Source organism: Strigops habroptila, chromosome 7, assembly GCF_004027225.2.
Source record: "Strigops habroptila isolate Jane chromosome 7, bStrHab1.2.pri, whole genome shotgun sequence".
In the NCBI taxonomy this organism is placed as follows: Eukaryota; Metazoa; Chordata; class Aves; order Psittaciformes; family Psittacidae; genus Strigops; species Strigops habroptila.
In genome coordinates, this window is record NC_044283.2 from 37,600,056 (window position 1) to 37,615,129 (window position 15,074).

The following is a 15,074-nucleotide window of genomic DNA, read 5'->3' on the forward strand; positions in this document are numbered from 1 at the left end:
AAGGAGTATGCAATCTTTTTTATCTTTCCTAGTAATTATTTCTGTGACTGTATGTTTAACTGCCTTGTGAAGATGGCGTTCAGAGTCGTGAATGACTGCCTGTCTCTCACAGACGTATGCACATATTGCACAGCTGAGTCACATTCTGTACTGGTGGTTAAATATCATTGTGCAAGTTAAAATAGAATTTCTATTCTGTTATTACACAGCTATTTTCACATTATGAACAGCTGAAAGAAAAGAATTGGAGCAAATGTTACCTACACTGCATTACCTTCTGTGGTATATGAATGATGTACGTTACCCATTTTAAAATCTTAGCCCTGATTCACTGATTTTCTTTAGTTTTGAGTTGATTTGACAACACTGAAAACTCTGGAGTTACTCATGAAGTAAGTAGTGAGAAAGGTAGTAGGCCTATAGAAGAGCTGAATAAATGAGCAAGACCTTCCTCAAGAATACCTGATTATTTGAAAATTTCATGTGGTTGGAGGAATTTTTTTCAATAATTTTTTGTACATGTGAAAAAGTGTTTGACTGTTTAAATATACTACTATTGAAGTCTTCCCTCAAAGCCTTATAAGCATGAACAGTTTCATTGTGAGAGAGGAACAGAAGCACTTTTTCTTCACAAATTGTAAATACGTTTCAATTATTTTTCAAATTTGGAAGTAACTGGGGAAAAAAGGGATTTGTTGCTGATGAAATGTTTCATTGGGTTGCACCTTATTTTAGCTGTTATCACTTTATTATACTGTTTTTATTGTTATGCTATTTTACTGTATTACACTATTTCACTGTAATAAAGCTAAAGTAATATTACTGACCCTGGGTATTTCTGTAGTTTGTGGTGCCTGAGTGTGTGCTCAGCTTTCACTGTAGAGGAGCTTCAGGAGGTAGTGCACACCCAGCTGTTTCCAGATACCGATACTCAGACTATTAAGTACAGCAGTTGTATGTGAATTTGACCTTAATGAAATTTATTCTAGTTCAGACTAGCAGCTATTTTCCCTCCTACGTTATTTCTTTAACTCTCTTCCACTTCACCTCAGAAAGTGAAAAAGATATCTTTAAAAAATCTCTCTTCCACCTCTCTGCCCAAGCTATTGCAATATTAAGAAACACTCTTCCTACAGTCCGTGTGTCCCTGTAAATATTTAGGTCTACCTTATTTTTTTCATCTTTGACTTTATAGGCCTTCATACATCAATCACTTTATCACTCTACTGTTGTCTCTCCCCCTCTTTTTACTTTTTCATATAATGCTCACAGGTGTAGAGTGTTACTATTTTCCTGAGGCTTTTTCTACTGTTATTCTGTACTGAAAAATGGCAATGGGCATTCTGTGGTGAACTCTGACATCATGCAACTGTGTATTTCCCTTCAGCTCTTGTTCAATGTATACATTTTCATTACATATTTCTAGGTTTTATGTCTTTAGACAGTAGATTATCCAGCGAACGATCCTTTTCTAGTGTTTGTGTAGGCTTTTAAACACTGAGAAATTAACTACAGTTATTGTTAACAATAATCTTAGAAAACAGGGCTGAAGGAATTTTAAGAAATTTCCTGTATTTACTTGCATGAGGAATTAGTTACTCCAAAAGCAGGTATTACAACCATGCAGGTGTGTGATGGCTGCTGTAGGAGGGTGACTTGTACAACTAATTCCTTAGTAAGAATTTCGAAGCAATTTAAATACATGAATTAATACATTTCACATTTGGTATTTCACAGTTGGCTGTGGTATAGTGATTTGTCCTTAAGCAGAAGCAGTCTCAGGCTATCTCCTCCTAATTGTATACAACTAGCACACATAGTTGGGAATTGCCCCAACTTTTGAAGTCTGTTTTCTTGTACATTTTTAGTACATTCATTTCTATTTTTCTTACAGGAATTATCCAGAAATTTTAATACTGCCTTTTGTAGTACCTATCTTTACGAAATATCAATAGAGGTTTCTATTTAACTGCATGTATATTTGAAAATGGCTTAAATTGTTCTCTCCAGGGAATCTTGTGTATAAGTAGCTGCTAAACATGTGTGTATATATATATGAGATAGATTGTTACTTGTTCATTAAAAGCAGAAAATGAATGTTTGAACAGACAGAGGAAATTACTACTTTGGTTATCCAAGCTAAAGGAAATAAAAACTTACTTACTAACTTAAAGGACAAAATACAAAATTACATGTAGATGCTACATGTACTTTGAGAAAAGTAGACATAGTTTCTTTAAAGATTGGCTATTTTGTGGAGGGTTTTTTGGGGTTTTTTTTGTTTGGTTTTTTTTCTGTTTGCTTGGTTTTGGTTGCTTGGTTGGTTTTGGTTTTGGGTGTTGTTTTTTTTATTTCTTCCTTTAGTATATCTTCGGTATGCTTGTGATTTAGCATAGTGTAAAGCTTTTGGAGCACATTGAAATATAGTGACTCACAACTGTTGAACGTTTTCTAAGTAACTTTTAATTGGCTATTGTGTGTATAAGCATTTCAAATTTATAGGTCTCACCCTGGTTTCTATCCCAAATCCTTTCTGGCATTAGCTGGTAATGCTTAGGAATAAATAAAACTTCTGTCATGTGCATGTTTGCTTTCCCTCAGTCAGTGGTTCATGCCTTTCCTGTCCTTCCACAAGGCAAGAGGAAGGGCTCTACAGGATGTTAAAGTCCATACGGGAATGGTGAGATTTGGGAGAGTCAGAGATGTTGCGTTCATGAAACTACTTGACAAACTAGGCAAGGTAGTTCTGGAAACAAGCACCCTTGCTGGGGAAAGGGTTTGTTGTGGCACTGGGCATTGTTTTAGACACTGATGACTGGGCAAAAGGTTGGCCTTGTATAACACAGGAGCAATTGTCCTCACTTAAGAAACATCATACAGAGTAAAATATATTGAGAGAAAATTCAACTTCTATAATTGTTTCTAATTCTGAACCTTTTAGTGGATATCTTCATTTATTCTTGTGGGGTATTCAAGTGATGCACAAAGAAATGGTGCTGTAGGCAGGAGCAATTCTGTTGTCAGCACTGTATAGATGAGAAAATTGAATAAAGATATGATGATAGAAGGAATTGAACTGGATATCCTCTTTCTGTGGTTTTCCTGTTATTGAGGATCCTCCTCAGTAATTTGGTAGGTGAGCAACAGGAATTGTGAACATAGGTATAACCTAGAATTGACATTGCAACCCGCTCTGAATAAAAACATGAAGCTGTACAAGGAATTAACTGCTTAATGTTTCATGTTAATCAGATGGCATGTCTACATTTAATAGGTCAAGTAGTAACTGAGAAAACTCTGAAGTTGAATTAACATGTGCAGTTTCACAGATTTTCTGACATTATGGGTTTTTATACTTGACTAATCTCGCTTTGGCCTGCAGTTTTCAATTTTCAAAGATGTTTCGCTAGAGTAAAAACTTTCTTTTTGCTTTCTTCATATAATACAGTAACATACAACTTTGTTTTCTTGTAGGGTGCTTCGAGTGCTGCATCAAATGCCTGGGAGGTATTCCCTATGCATCTTTGATTGCTACTATCCTGCTGTATGCTGGAGTTGCACTATTCTGTGGTTGTGGACATGAAGCACTTTCAGGAACCGTCAACATTCTGCAAACCTACTTTGAGATGACAAGAGCTGCAGGAGATGTTATTGATGTCTTTACCATGTAAGTTACTAGCTTCTTTTAATTGTTTCTTTTTAAAACTACTGAAATATTCCACAGGTGATATAAATTTGACTCAAGAAAATGTGGTGCAGTGAAAATCATAGAAAGAACGATTTAGATAAGCTCAGGCGATGAATTTTTGACAGAGCTGATATTTTTACTATTTAAAAGAAATCTGTAACACTGCTTAAGATCCCATAGTTATAATTTAATTTATTACTAAACATTACTTCATGCAATACTGATGAATCTGTTCATTCATGCTTGCTTTTTTTTTTTATCCTGGATTATTTCTTTGCTGAAAAGTGTAAGAATTAAAATATCTACATAGATAAAGCAGGAGTCTGTAACAAGTAACAAATTAGCTCCAGGAAAAAGTGCAATAAATGAGTTCTATTGCCTCTGGTTTTCCTAGATTTCGTCTGTTTTGAAGGTTTCATGATTTGCTACTCCTGAAACCGATTTGTTTTGTTAAATATCTCCTTCCTTTTGGTAAATTAATTTAATTTAATAAAGTATTTTACTGCAACCTGAAATTAAATTATGTATTTGTGTCGTGGTCATGACTGCCCAGCCTCAGGGAAGATCTCTTGGTAGTATTCTTAAATAGTTGTTTAACCTTAGACAAGACCCGAGCCGGACCCTGCTTAGCTTCTGAGATTGGGCAAGATCGGGCGTTCTCAGGGTCGTCACGCTGTAGGCAAATCATAGAAAGCATATACAGCAACAAGCTGGTTCCCAGCAAAAGGAGCAGTGTGCTTTCAAGGGCATTGAAACGATATTCAGGATCTTTAACTTTTCCAGAATCTACTCCTACTGTAAATGGCCTGGTGGGGGAGCAGAGGGTGTGAGGAAATATCTCCTCCATAGGTTGACCCTCCGAGGGAAGGAAAAAGAAAGATGTGTAATTGTTAAAAATTCCCATTACATGCCTGCCATAGTATAGGGGTGATGACCATGCTGAGGACATACTAGCCCAGTTGCCTGATCGATGGGTCTATTGTATTACAAGTCATTACCATGAAGTACAGCAAAACAATAACCTTAGCACAGGCCCCAAAGCTGATACATATTAAAACAGCAAACATTGGCTCCAAGTAAGGTATGACATGCTGATATTCTGAGATCAAGTGCAACAACTCCAAGAGCAAATAAATTGACATTGTGACGAGTGACTATTAATCGAAAACAATGAATGCTTATCACAAATACGATTAGACACACTTAGGTCAGATCTGTCGTTATCTCAACCCTTCGAGCCCCACATTGGGCACCAAAAAGAACTGTCAAGGTTTAAGCCCAGCCAGTAACTCAGAATCATGCAGCTGCTCTCTCACTCCCCCTCTTCTTCCTCCTCCCACTCCCAGAGAGATGGGGAGGATAATCGAAAGAATGTAACTCCCATGGGTTGAGATAAGAACAGTCCAATAACTAAGGTATAATATAAAACCACTATTACTACTGCCAGTAATAATAATGGTAAGGGAAATAACAAGGGGAGAGAATACAATTGCTCACCATGCACCGACTGATACCCAGCCCAACGCGAGCAACGATCTGCACCTTTCAGGTAACTCCCCTCAGTTTATAAACTGGGCATGACGTGTTGTGGTATGGAATACCCCTTTGGCTAGTTTGGGTCAGGTGTCTTGTCTCTGCTTTGTCCTGGCTTCCTGTGCCCCTCCTTCCTGGAAGAGCATGAGACTGAAAAGTCCTTGATCAGAGTAAGCAATAGTTAGCAACGACTGAAAACATTGGTGTTATCAGCATTGGTCTCAGTCTAAAGTCAAAATAACAGCACTGCATCAGCTACTAAGAAGGAGAAAAATGACTGCTACGGCTGAACCCAGGACAATTTCCTAGTCTCTTTAATATTGTCTCTTTAACATGTGATCTTCTTAGATATTTGAAATCCAAGTCCTTATTTGGCTGCTACTGGTTGTAACTAAAGCTGAATATTATCCTCAATTTTTCAAATGTTTTCTTTCATTAATATTTTTTGGAGAAGTGATTTGATCATCCACCAAAACAATTACCTGTTATGTTGTATAGTTCCATGATAATGGCAACTCAGTGCTTAGCAGTGGTCAAAAAACAAACCAAGCACCAGAAACTACTGGGAAAATCATAGAGAATGACATTGTATAAATCCATCTTTCATCCATATCATTAATACTGTGTACAACATTGGTGTCCTAAATAAGGCAAAATAGGATGATTAGAGTTATAGAACAGAGGCTATATAGTTAAAAATCAAATATAGTAGGACTCTTTAATCTAGAAAGAGGATGATTAAGAGATGTTGGGTAGAGATGTGGGGTAGAGGTCTGTAAATGTACAACGTTATGAATAAGGTGCACCAGGTTAGATTGTTTTTCTCTTCCAGTACAAGAAATTTGAGGTATTGGAGGAAACTAGTAGGCACAAAGTTCAGAAGGTACAAGTGATGGTTTTTCAATTGTTGTATAGCACTCCTGTGAAGCTAGTTGCATACTGTAGATGCTTAAATCTTCTGGATAAAAAACTAGATAATCTTGGAAACCAGATGATGGTTTCTAATGACATGCGGATTTACCCAGCTCAGGAAGTCCCAAAGGCTACAATAGCATTGGGTGTTATTCTTCCAATTTGCCTGCTTGTACTTTTCTGTATTCATTGTTTGAGATAGGAAAATGGACAAGATATGTATTTGATCTGACTTGGTACCACTGTTTTCATGATAGCCAGAAACTGAATCTTAAATCTCAACTTCTGTAGTGCTATATTATCAACATGATTCCTAAAGCTTCTCTGTGAATGTTTAGCTGTATTCTTTGTGGAATTAGTAGTCAGAAGGGAGAATGTACCAAATAAGTACGTCACTTCAATGCTATATCCATATTTCTTCTTAGGACTGAGGAATTTAGATGTTCTTGTATAATAATATATAGGGTTGATGGGAAGTATATGACTTCTGCTTTGCCTTTTTGGCTTAGCATTTAGAATAATGGGTCTGACTTGACTTGGCAGCTAAGGTTCATTGTTATCCTGCATGAAAGATCTGTCATTTTATTAGGTTCTAACTTATTTTATTAGTCCCTAGGAAGCCATTAGCGCAGAACAGCCACAAATCAATGCTTTCTCTTCATAGCAAGTTTTCCAGCTTCCTTCTGTCAAATGCTTAAGTGAAAATATCGGTCAGTAGACATAGTTCAAGTGCATATAAAACTGTGTGTGAAACCAAGTATTTCCAATTCACTGGAAACAATTAAGGAACTGTAGAGGTTTTTGGTTTGTTTTTTTTTTTTTTTTTGGCATTTGATTTTTTGGCTTAGCTGGTGATGTGTTTGGGTTTTTTAATTACTTAAAGTTATACTAAACCCAGTTCTTACTTGGCAGACCTAATGGAATCAAAATTTTAGTTTATTCAGTTGTGAAAGACATCTCTAAAGTTATGTCTTAAAGGGAAGAGGAGGAGGAAATATTTTGACTAAAAGGAGATGAGCCATTGCGTTTAACTGGATAAACTGTGTGATTCTCAAGAAACTTGCACAGTTAATTTTCTACCTGTTTAAGTAGATATTACTCTGCTTTTAAAAATAATTCTGTAGGAGAAGAAATGCTTTATATTTTGTCACAACTAGTGATTAACAGTTGGTGGTACAAAAGATCTGTGGTAATTATACTGCTTTGAAAGGCCAAAAAAGCAGAAAGAAAAAATAAGTAAGTAGAAACAAACTGTGCGGTACCTACTTAAAACTATACATATTGAAATGGAAATTGCTGTCATAAGCTGTTTGGGATGTGGATTCTTTCAGTGGGTGTAAAGTAGTTATTTTAATTCCTTGTGATACAAAGAGATCCTAAGAAAATAAATATGGTGGTTTAAATTATTCAAAAAACTGCCTTTATGATATTTTTAATGTAAGAGGTGAAAGGTTTATGTTGTCTCCTTTGTCAGTTTCACAGCTTTGTAGTCTTCACCTAAACTGAGTTATCTGCTTAAAGAGGATGTGGTATACAGTCATTCTTCTAATAACTTAATAAACTGTAGTGTATATCTGCAAATTACTGGGTATAACTTTATTCCCTTAATTACTGATTTTGACAGCATTCCAAAGTCAGCAGGAATAGATGTATGATTATCAAATGTGTATTGTATGATCTGGATTTTTATATTTTTCTGGTGTTTGGAGCAAATTCTAGAAGATGTCTTGTAAGAAATCAGCAGCACAAGGGATGTTTGGTGTTATTTCCCAACAGCATCTTTTCACAGTCATTTCTCTTTAGTATGCAAGGCCAGCTAGTGCCATCTGTCACATGTTTGTGATATATAGGCCACAAAACAAGGGAATCACACTCTTAGAGTGGAAAATGAATAAATCTTCCTGATGGAAACATTAACATTTTCCCACTACAGTCAGAGCTAATTCAGGTTGTTGTAAATTCACTTTCTTTTAAAGGTGTGAAATCAAATAGTAAACTAAGTGAAGTTACAGTCTGTAAATCTGTTGTTACTATATTCTCTGTTGGAAGTGCCACAGACACTAATTAAGTCACCCTCTTACAGCTGAAAGTTTATTTCCTTTCAAAATATGAAAGCCTTTGTTTCAGGTGATGTTGTGTCCAAGTCTGATGCTTGCTGGTAACATTTCTGTCAGTGGATAGTCATTCTTTATTAAAAGGATATTATTTGGTAATATACATATGTATATTCAACTGTTTTCATTTGAAGGAAAAACAAAAGGGTATATGTAGAAGCTTTTATATCCCCCCTCTTAGTGCTTGAAATAAGCGTTTTGAGTGGTAGATAGATGGATGTTATTCTGGTCTTATGCTGTTCTTTTGCTTTGTTGGCTTTGCAACAATCAGAAGGTAAATATTGGTATCACTGAAAATATTGTTGTTATCAATATTATTATACTAATATTAATGGAATACTGTGAAAGGTATTACAATGAGACCTGTAGTAAAGGCTAGCTGATATGAAGTATGATATTTATAATACATTTGCATTAGACCATGTGATGGTTCTGGTTTAATCAACTACCTATTACACAATAGTACTAATCTGTTTTTCCCTATATATTTTCTATTACAAAAGTTAGGTATTCTTTGCACTTGAACTTAAATTACGTTTTAAACACTATTTGTATTATGGGAAGCAAAACATCTAAGGATCTGTACCAGGACAAGCAATTGCTGATTTACGCAGGGCTGTGCTGTAGTACATTTAGAAACAGCAACCACCCAAAAGAGTCCCAGTAGAGGACCCTACTGGTTCTGTAAGAGTATCCATCTGGGCACCAATTCAGTTATCTGAGCCTATGAACAGGAAGAGACAGGAAAGAAGTGGATATGTGTAGGAAGTTTGCCAAACTGGTAGGATGACTGCACAATTATCTTTCCGAGATTACATTGCTTTTTTGGAGATGTATACTGCCTTTGGGTAAGGACTGTTTTCACAATCCTGACTATGTAATAGTATCCAAGTAGTTACTTAAACAGTAGCTTATTTTTCCTTTATATGATAATATATCATGTAGGGAGTATGATCTGAAGTTTCTAGCTTCACATCTGTAAAATTAGTATTAAAAGGTTCTTATAAAATTAAAGTTTTATATAAAAATAATAATTTTAAATTAAATTACTCTAACCCCTGTGATCAGGAATACTACTCCCTTTCTGCAAGGCATAAGTGGACAATCTTATGATCACTATTAGAGGGGCCCTGCCTCCAGACAGGTGGAGGAGAGAGGCAATCGAGTTTACTGGACTGTGGATCAGATGGCCTGGCACATCAGTCCCACAGGCATATAAGGCTCTAGTAGATACCGGTACATAGTGTACCCTGCAACCTGACATTCCAAAATATTTGGCTTCTGGACAGTCCATGATGACTTCTAGAATTCCTGGGCAACTGGGATTTCCTATTCGAGCTCGTTGTGTTCTCGTTAATTCGAGTTCCTATTGATGCCTTCTTAGAAGTACGTTTGGGTTTAGATAATAGATATTATTGTTGCATTAGGTCAATTCAATACCTCTAAAATATCTGAAAAAAATTGTAAATATCAGCAAAGATACTTTATTACAAGATATTTTGCAAATGCAATACTTGGAAACTATCCTTAAATCCCTGAATATTACTATATTGATGCATGTGAAGTGTAGTGTCTTCTGTGATAGCAAATAATTTTTAATTAATCTCATTTCACTGAAGTATTGTAGAAATCCTACTTGATATGTAATACTGTGTCTCTACTGTATTTGCTGCACATACAGACAATCTTGCGCTATGAAAACTGGACAACAGTGGGCTGAGAACTGCCGTATTCAAACCCTCTTTTGATGACTACACAGAATCTGCTTTTTTGGTGTTTTGGAGATGTAAGCTGTGAAGATGTAGTCCAGAGTTAAGTGGAGGAGTCATATGGCTACATACACATTAGAAAGCAATGTTAGCAGGATAGAAACTGGTTGGTAGATGTAAATACTTGGTTCTAATAACTTGCTGTTCATACAGTATTTATTTCAGGGACTTATTTTGGGCTCAGTCTTGCATGATAAAATAGACTGAACATTCATGAGTGGCTGGAACGCAGTAGGAGCACTCCTGAAGCATACTTACCATTTAGCTTTACTTGGAAAGGAATCCATGTTGTGCTTTCTGAAAAACGTGATGCAAACCATATCTCAATAAGCAGGACAGCTGCAAGACTTGTTTAACTCCCCTCCCCCATATTACATTCCTGAGCCAAAATGCCAATGGGGATGCACCTGTAATCTCTACTCCTGTAAAATTAAAGGTTTATTCACTGAGTTTAATGGCAAAAAGACTTGTAACTCGACTAATGAGAGTTCCCACTAGTAGCACTCTGAGTTCTTGTACCTGGATTCTGATTATGTGTAGAAGAATGAAATTATCTCTTCAAGGAAGGCCTGACTTTGGTCCATATGTCTTGTTTGTGTATAAGAATTTGACAGGAACAACTGGAGAGAGTATAATGTCCTCAAATGATGCATTTTTCGTTTTTAAAAAAATGCAGTTTACTTGAGGAGAACAGTTTCTATTTCATGGGAATGGTTCAGTCACACACAAAAAGTAACAATGGACAAATATAACATATTAAAGATTAGATGCAGAACATGACATTTTAGATCTGGTATCAATTGTTAGATGCACCAAATCTGAAAAAACATGCCAGTACCTGAGAATATGACCTTTGCAAGATTATACAGTGCTGAAATGTCACATTTACTGCCTACTCAGCTGTAGTATGTAGCCTCGCATTCTGTATTCTGTTAAAAGTAAAACCAGCAAGAAAATACGTGAGTAAAATTTAGGGTGTGGGAGGTACCTGCAAAAGTGTGATCCTCATTTTATGAAATGATAGAAGAAGGAAATTCATAGGACAGCATGTCAATAATAAAATTATTGACATGCAGAATAATATTACATAAAGAATTATTTGACCTTCATCTGTGTAAATACAGTCCATTATTTTTAGGCAAACAACCATATAATTCAATACTGTCTCAAGCAGCTCTCTTTCTTGGTTGGCAGGAATTTTAGATTAGCTATAACCACTGTGCACCTGTGACTCAAAGCATTTACAATAGACCTTTCTCAGCAGGTGGTTCATCTTCATAGGAAATATCTTTTTCTCTTAAATGCTTTTATTTCCTTTTAGTCTTGGTTTACTTTATAAACATGTAAAATGGAAAGCATATATTCCTATGTAGTATACATTTTGCTCAGTCTTGCTTCATGGGCCACACAAAACTAAAATAACTGGCCTTTCCACAGGAGATCTGAAAATGGTAAAATTAAGTATTACTATCCCAATCTGGAGTTTTAGTATAAAGTTGTCAGTCTTAAGCTACAAGTACATACTGTGTATGACTCCAAGTTTACATTAGTAATAACAAAATACTCAGAAAACTTATGATATGCTTTTCCCACATCTTGTTACACTTTGTTGTTACAGAAAATTGCCTGGTAATTGAGTGTGTATAGTGTACAACGTCATGTAATTCTGCCAGAAGTTTGCATAGTGTGCTAGTTCTGAACCTTTTTGGCTTTCTTCAGGCAAAGAGGGCTCCAGATTTCTTCTGTAATTAGCATCTTTAAAAATGTTTCTAAGAAAGTAGTTTTGCTAGAGGTGAGCAGACAGAACAAACCTGGATTATCAGAAACAACTTTGAGAAGCAGCCTCATCCACATGTCATAGTCAGAATTTTGTGGTTTGGACTAAAATATTTCACGATTATTTAAATTCTTATGCTGGATCTTTTGCTGTTCCAAGAAAGTAACAAGATTCATCAGGCAAAAATGGATTTTACGCTAGTATTGCTCCTCTTCCCTTAGCTTGTTAATTTTTTACTGCTTTTAGAGCTGCTCCAGGATATCTTGGCTCAACTGTCCCTTTCCTAAGAAAGAAGCAACCATCAAACTTTTACAGAATGATGATTTAGAGTTGCATTCTGCTTGCCTGTAGAAAGTTGTACACCCCAAATTAATGTTAAAATCAGCGATATCTTATACTCTTTAGAACAGAATAACAAAATCTGGCCCTTGCAGAATGTGAGTGTATTTTTCATATTATAGTATGATGATCTTTTTTTTATATAATCCTAACAATCTGGCCTTAGTTTTGACCAAATTATTCATATGATTACATACAAAATTTCTTCCAGAAATACAGAATCAAAAGTTTCTCTTTTCTTTTTATAATGTTTTATTTCTATATGTCCTTATTGCTCTTATTCTTTGTCTACTGTTAATCCTTTCTCCTTTTAGTATGTTCTGACAAACTTTAATTGAGCATTCTGTACTCCAGTTTTGTTTTCTCTCCACCTGAAATTCAGAAGTTTAAACTCTATATTCACTTAATCTCAGAAAAATCCCTCATAGACCTATGCTTACATTTTGTTAGTGGTTTCATTTTCCCCTTCTCCATAATGAGGATGTTTCAGGGTTTTTTACCTCCTTTATGTTGTTACCTGGATTTTTTTGGACTTACCTTGCAGGTAACACATAATTATTAATAAACCCTTCTTTCTCCTTGCTGGCTGCATGTTTACCTTCTGAGGTTTGTCTTCACCTGTCTCCTCCCATTGCTAACAATTCCTCTACGCTTCATGGTACCAACTACCACCTTTGCTCAAGCTGTTTAAGTGGATATCTCATGAATTTACACCAAGAAATTGTTCCCAGCTGGGTTGTCAGAAACCCTAAGCACTGCTTTTGAATACTTCCACGGGGCATGGTTTCTGCATACCCTAAACAAACCTTCTTCTTTGCAAACATCCCCTTAAATCCTGTCTTCCTTCAAAAAACATATTTGCAGAACTGTTTCTACAAATTTGAAATAGCTTGAGGGGGCAGGCTGCTATCTCAGTCTCTTAGCAGCCTCCCAGGATCAAGCCTGGGGGCAGGAGGATCAGCATGAAGGCCAGCATTGCTGTTTTACAGAGTAACAGAGATTATTGTGTATTCTAGATGTGAACATCAACTATTCAAGGTTACCTGTGATTGAAAAAAATAAATTAAAAGCAAACAAACAAACAAAAAAAAAAATTCCAAAAACCAAACCCCAGACTGGAAAAACTGACCTACCCTAATGGTAGTGATTATGTGCATTTCTCACGTTTTTAAATTGTCTATGCCAGCTATAAAAAAAGGTAATTCTTAATTAGGAATTGTGCTATGATAATATAACTAACTTTTTAGTACTTTGGTAGCTTAAGTAACTTATTTTACTTTTTTTTTGTGTGTCAATTTTTGTTTGGTTGGGGGTTTTTTTGTTGTTTGGTTGGGTTTTATTTTTTTTTTAGCTTGAAAATAGGTATAATTGCCTTAATCTACTTGCATTCAGAGCGTATAGGTATGTTTGCTGGCAATTATGTATTATTCAGCACTTGTAGTATCTGAATGTCATTATCTATGTTGCAGAAGTTATAAATTCAGGAAAATAAATGTGAGGCAGAATTATAAATGCTGGAAAACTAGTTCCGCAGTAATACCTATTCTCTGGTGGGCTACACCAAACGAAATCTCTGTAATAACAGGATTATATTGCTTGTTCAGGCTGAAGTCTACACATACTTTAATTGTATAAAAAGGTTTTCTGGACAGCATGAGAATCACCTGTGACAGGGCAAACTAATGTGGTGGGTTTTGTTGCTGTTAACTGCCAATAAAGGTCTACAATGCATTCCTATGTTAACCAAATTAAAATATATCCTTAGGTAGTATGTAGGTTATTCCAAAGAAATATCAAGTAGTTTTGATCAAAAAATATAAATCAGTGTGCATTAGCTGAGTACTGACCTTCAACCTCGAGTGTGGGAAGTGTACCGTGATTAGACTGATTAGCGTAATGCTTCAGGGTTCCTTTTAGGATACAGTAGAATATAATAGGTCAATGTTAACAGTTCTTCTTGGCTTCTATGTTGGGGTAGTAGATCCATTTATTATGCTGGAACAGTATAGATTTACTCCAGTGTAGTTACTTGTTCCTCAAGACTAAAACATTATTATTTCTAGATGTAGTTAACAGAAGCTAATTACGAACATTTAAGTAATTTCAAAACAGGCTGTAATAATTATAATCTCAGATGATTGAAGGAGTCTCAACAACAGCAAAATAACTTAATTTGTTATAAACAAAACAAATTTTTGGCAAAAGCCTGCTGCATATAGACCTGATCATTCCACAATTAATCTTATTGCTTGCTGATTTATTTTACTTTTTAACTCTTGAATTTGCCAAAGCACCATGAAAATACACAGTAGGAAATCTGCAACATTGATGTGGCTCACTGAGAATGTTTTCACTCACCTCTGACTTGTCTCTGCTGGGATAGTCTACTCAGTACTCAGATACAACCTGTTCATTGAGATGCTAGCATTGATGGTTTCCATCAGTAACTTCTGTCAGTAGAAGAAAGTGTTTTTTCTAGGGCTATTTTAATATTCGTCTTGTTAGATAGAGTCCAGATTCTGATTAATGAATTAGGAAGTCTGCTTAATATGGAATAATTAATGATGCAACAGTAGAAAAGACTAAAAACTGAAAGATCGTCTTGATTTAAATCACAAATTGAAAACAGTGATGTTTATTTTTCTAAGATTTCTGAACACAGTGTGGTGAGAAAAAGTAACTCTGGAACCTGGGAAGCATCTGCAAGATTAAGACAGTACACAAATTATGTTTGAGATTATTCTATTAAAAAAAAAAAAAGGGCTTTTACTAATTTCAAGATGTGTTTTTCACAATTAATTTGTGAATTAAATAATCATTCTGCTTATTCTACCCAGCAACTTAGGTTAACATGTGAAAATTGCATGATCAATGCAAATTTGTTGAGATCAGGTTTATCTTCACAATCTTCATTGACTGCCTTTTAATAGAAATGTTCTATG

The 15,074-nt window shown here is 35.5% G+C and overlaps 1 protein-coding gene across 1 annotated transcript in view; it reads left to right on the plus strand.

Moving 5' to 3' along the window:
- The window catches only part of GPM6A (glycoprotein M6A), a 115,934-nt gene that overhangs the window by 74,657 nt on the left and 26,203 nt on the right, over nt 1-15,074 (plus strand). Inside the window, exon 2 of the mRNA XM_030491524.1 lies at nt 3,475-3,667. Coding sequence (XP_030347384.1) covers nt 3,475-3,667 — 193 coding nt within the window. The remainder of the gene's footprint in view (nt 1-3,474; nt 3,668-15,074) is intronic.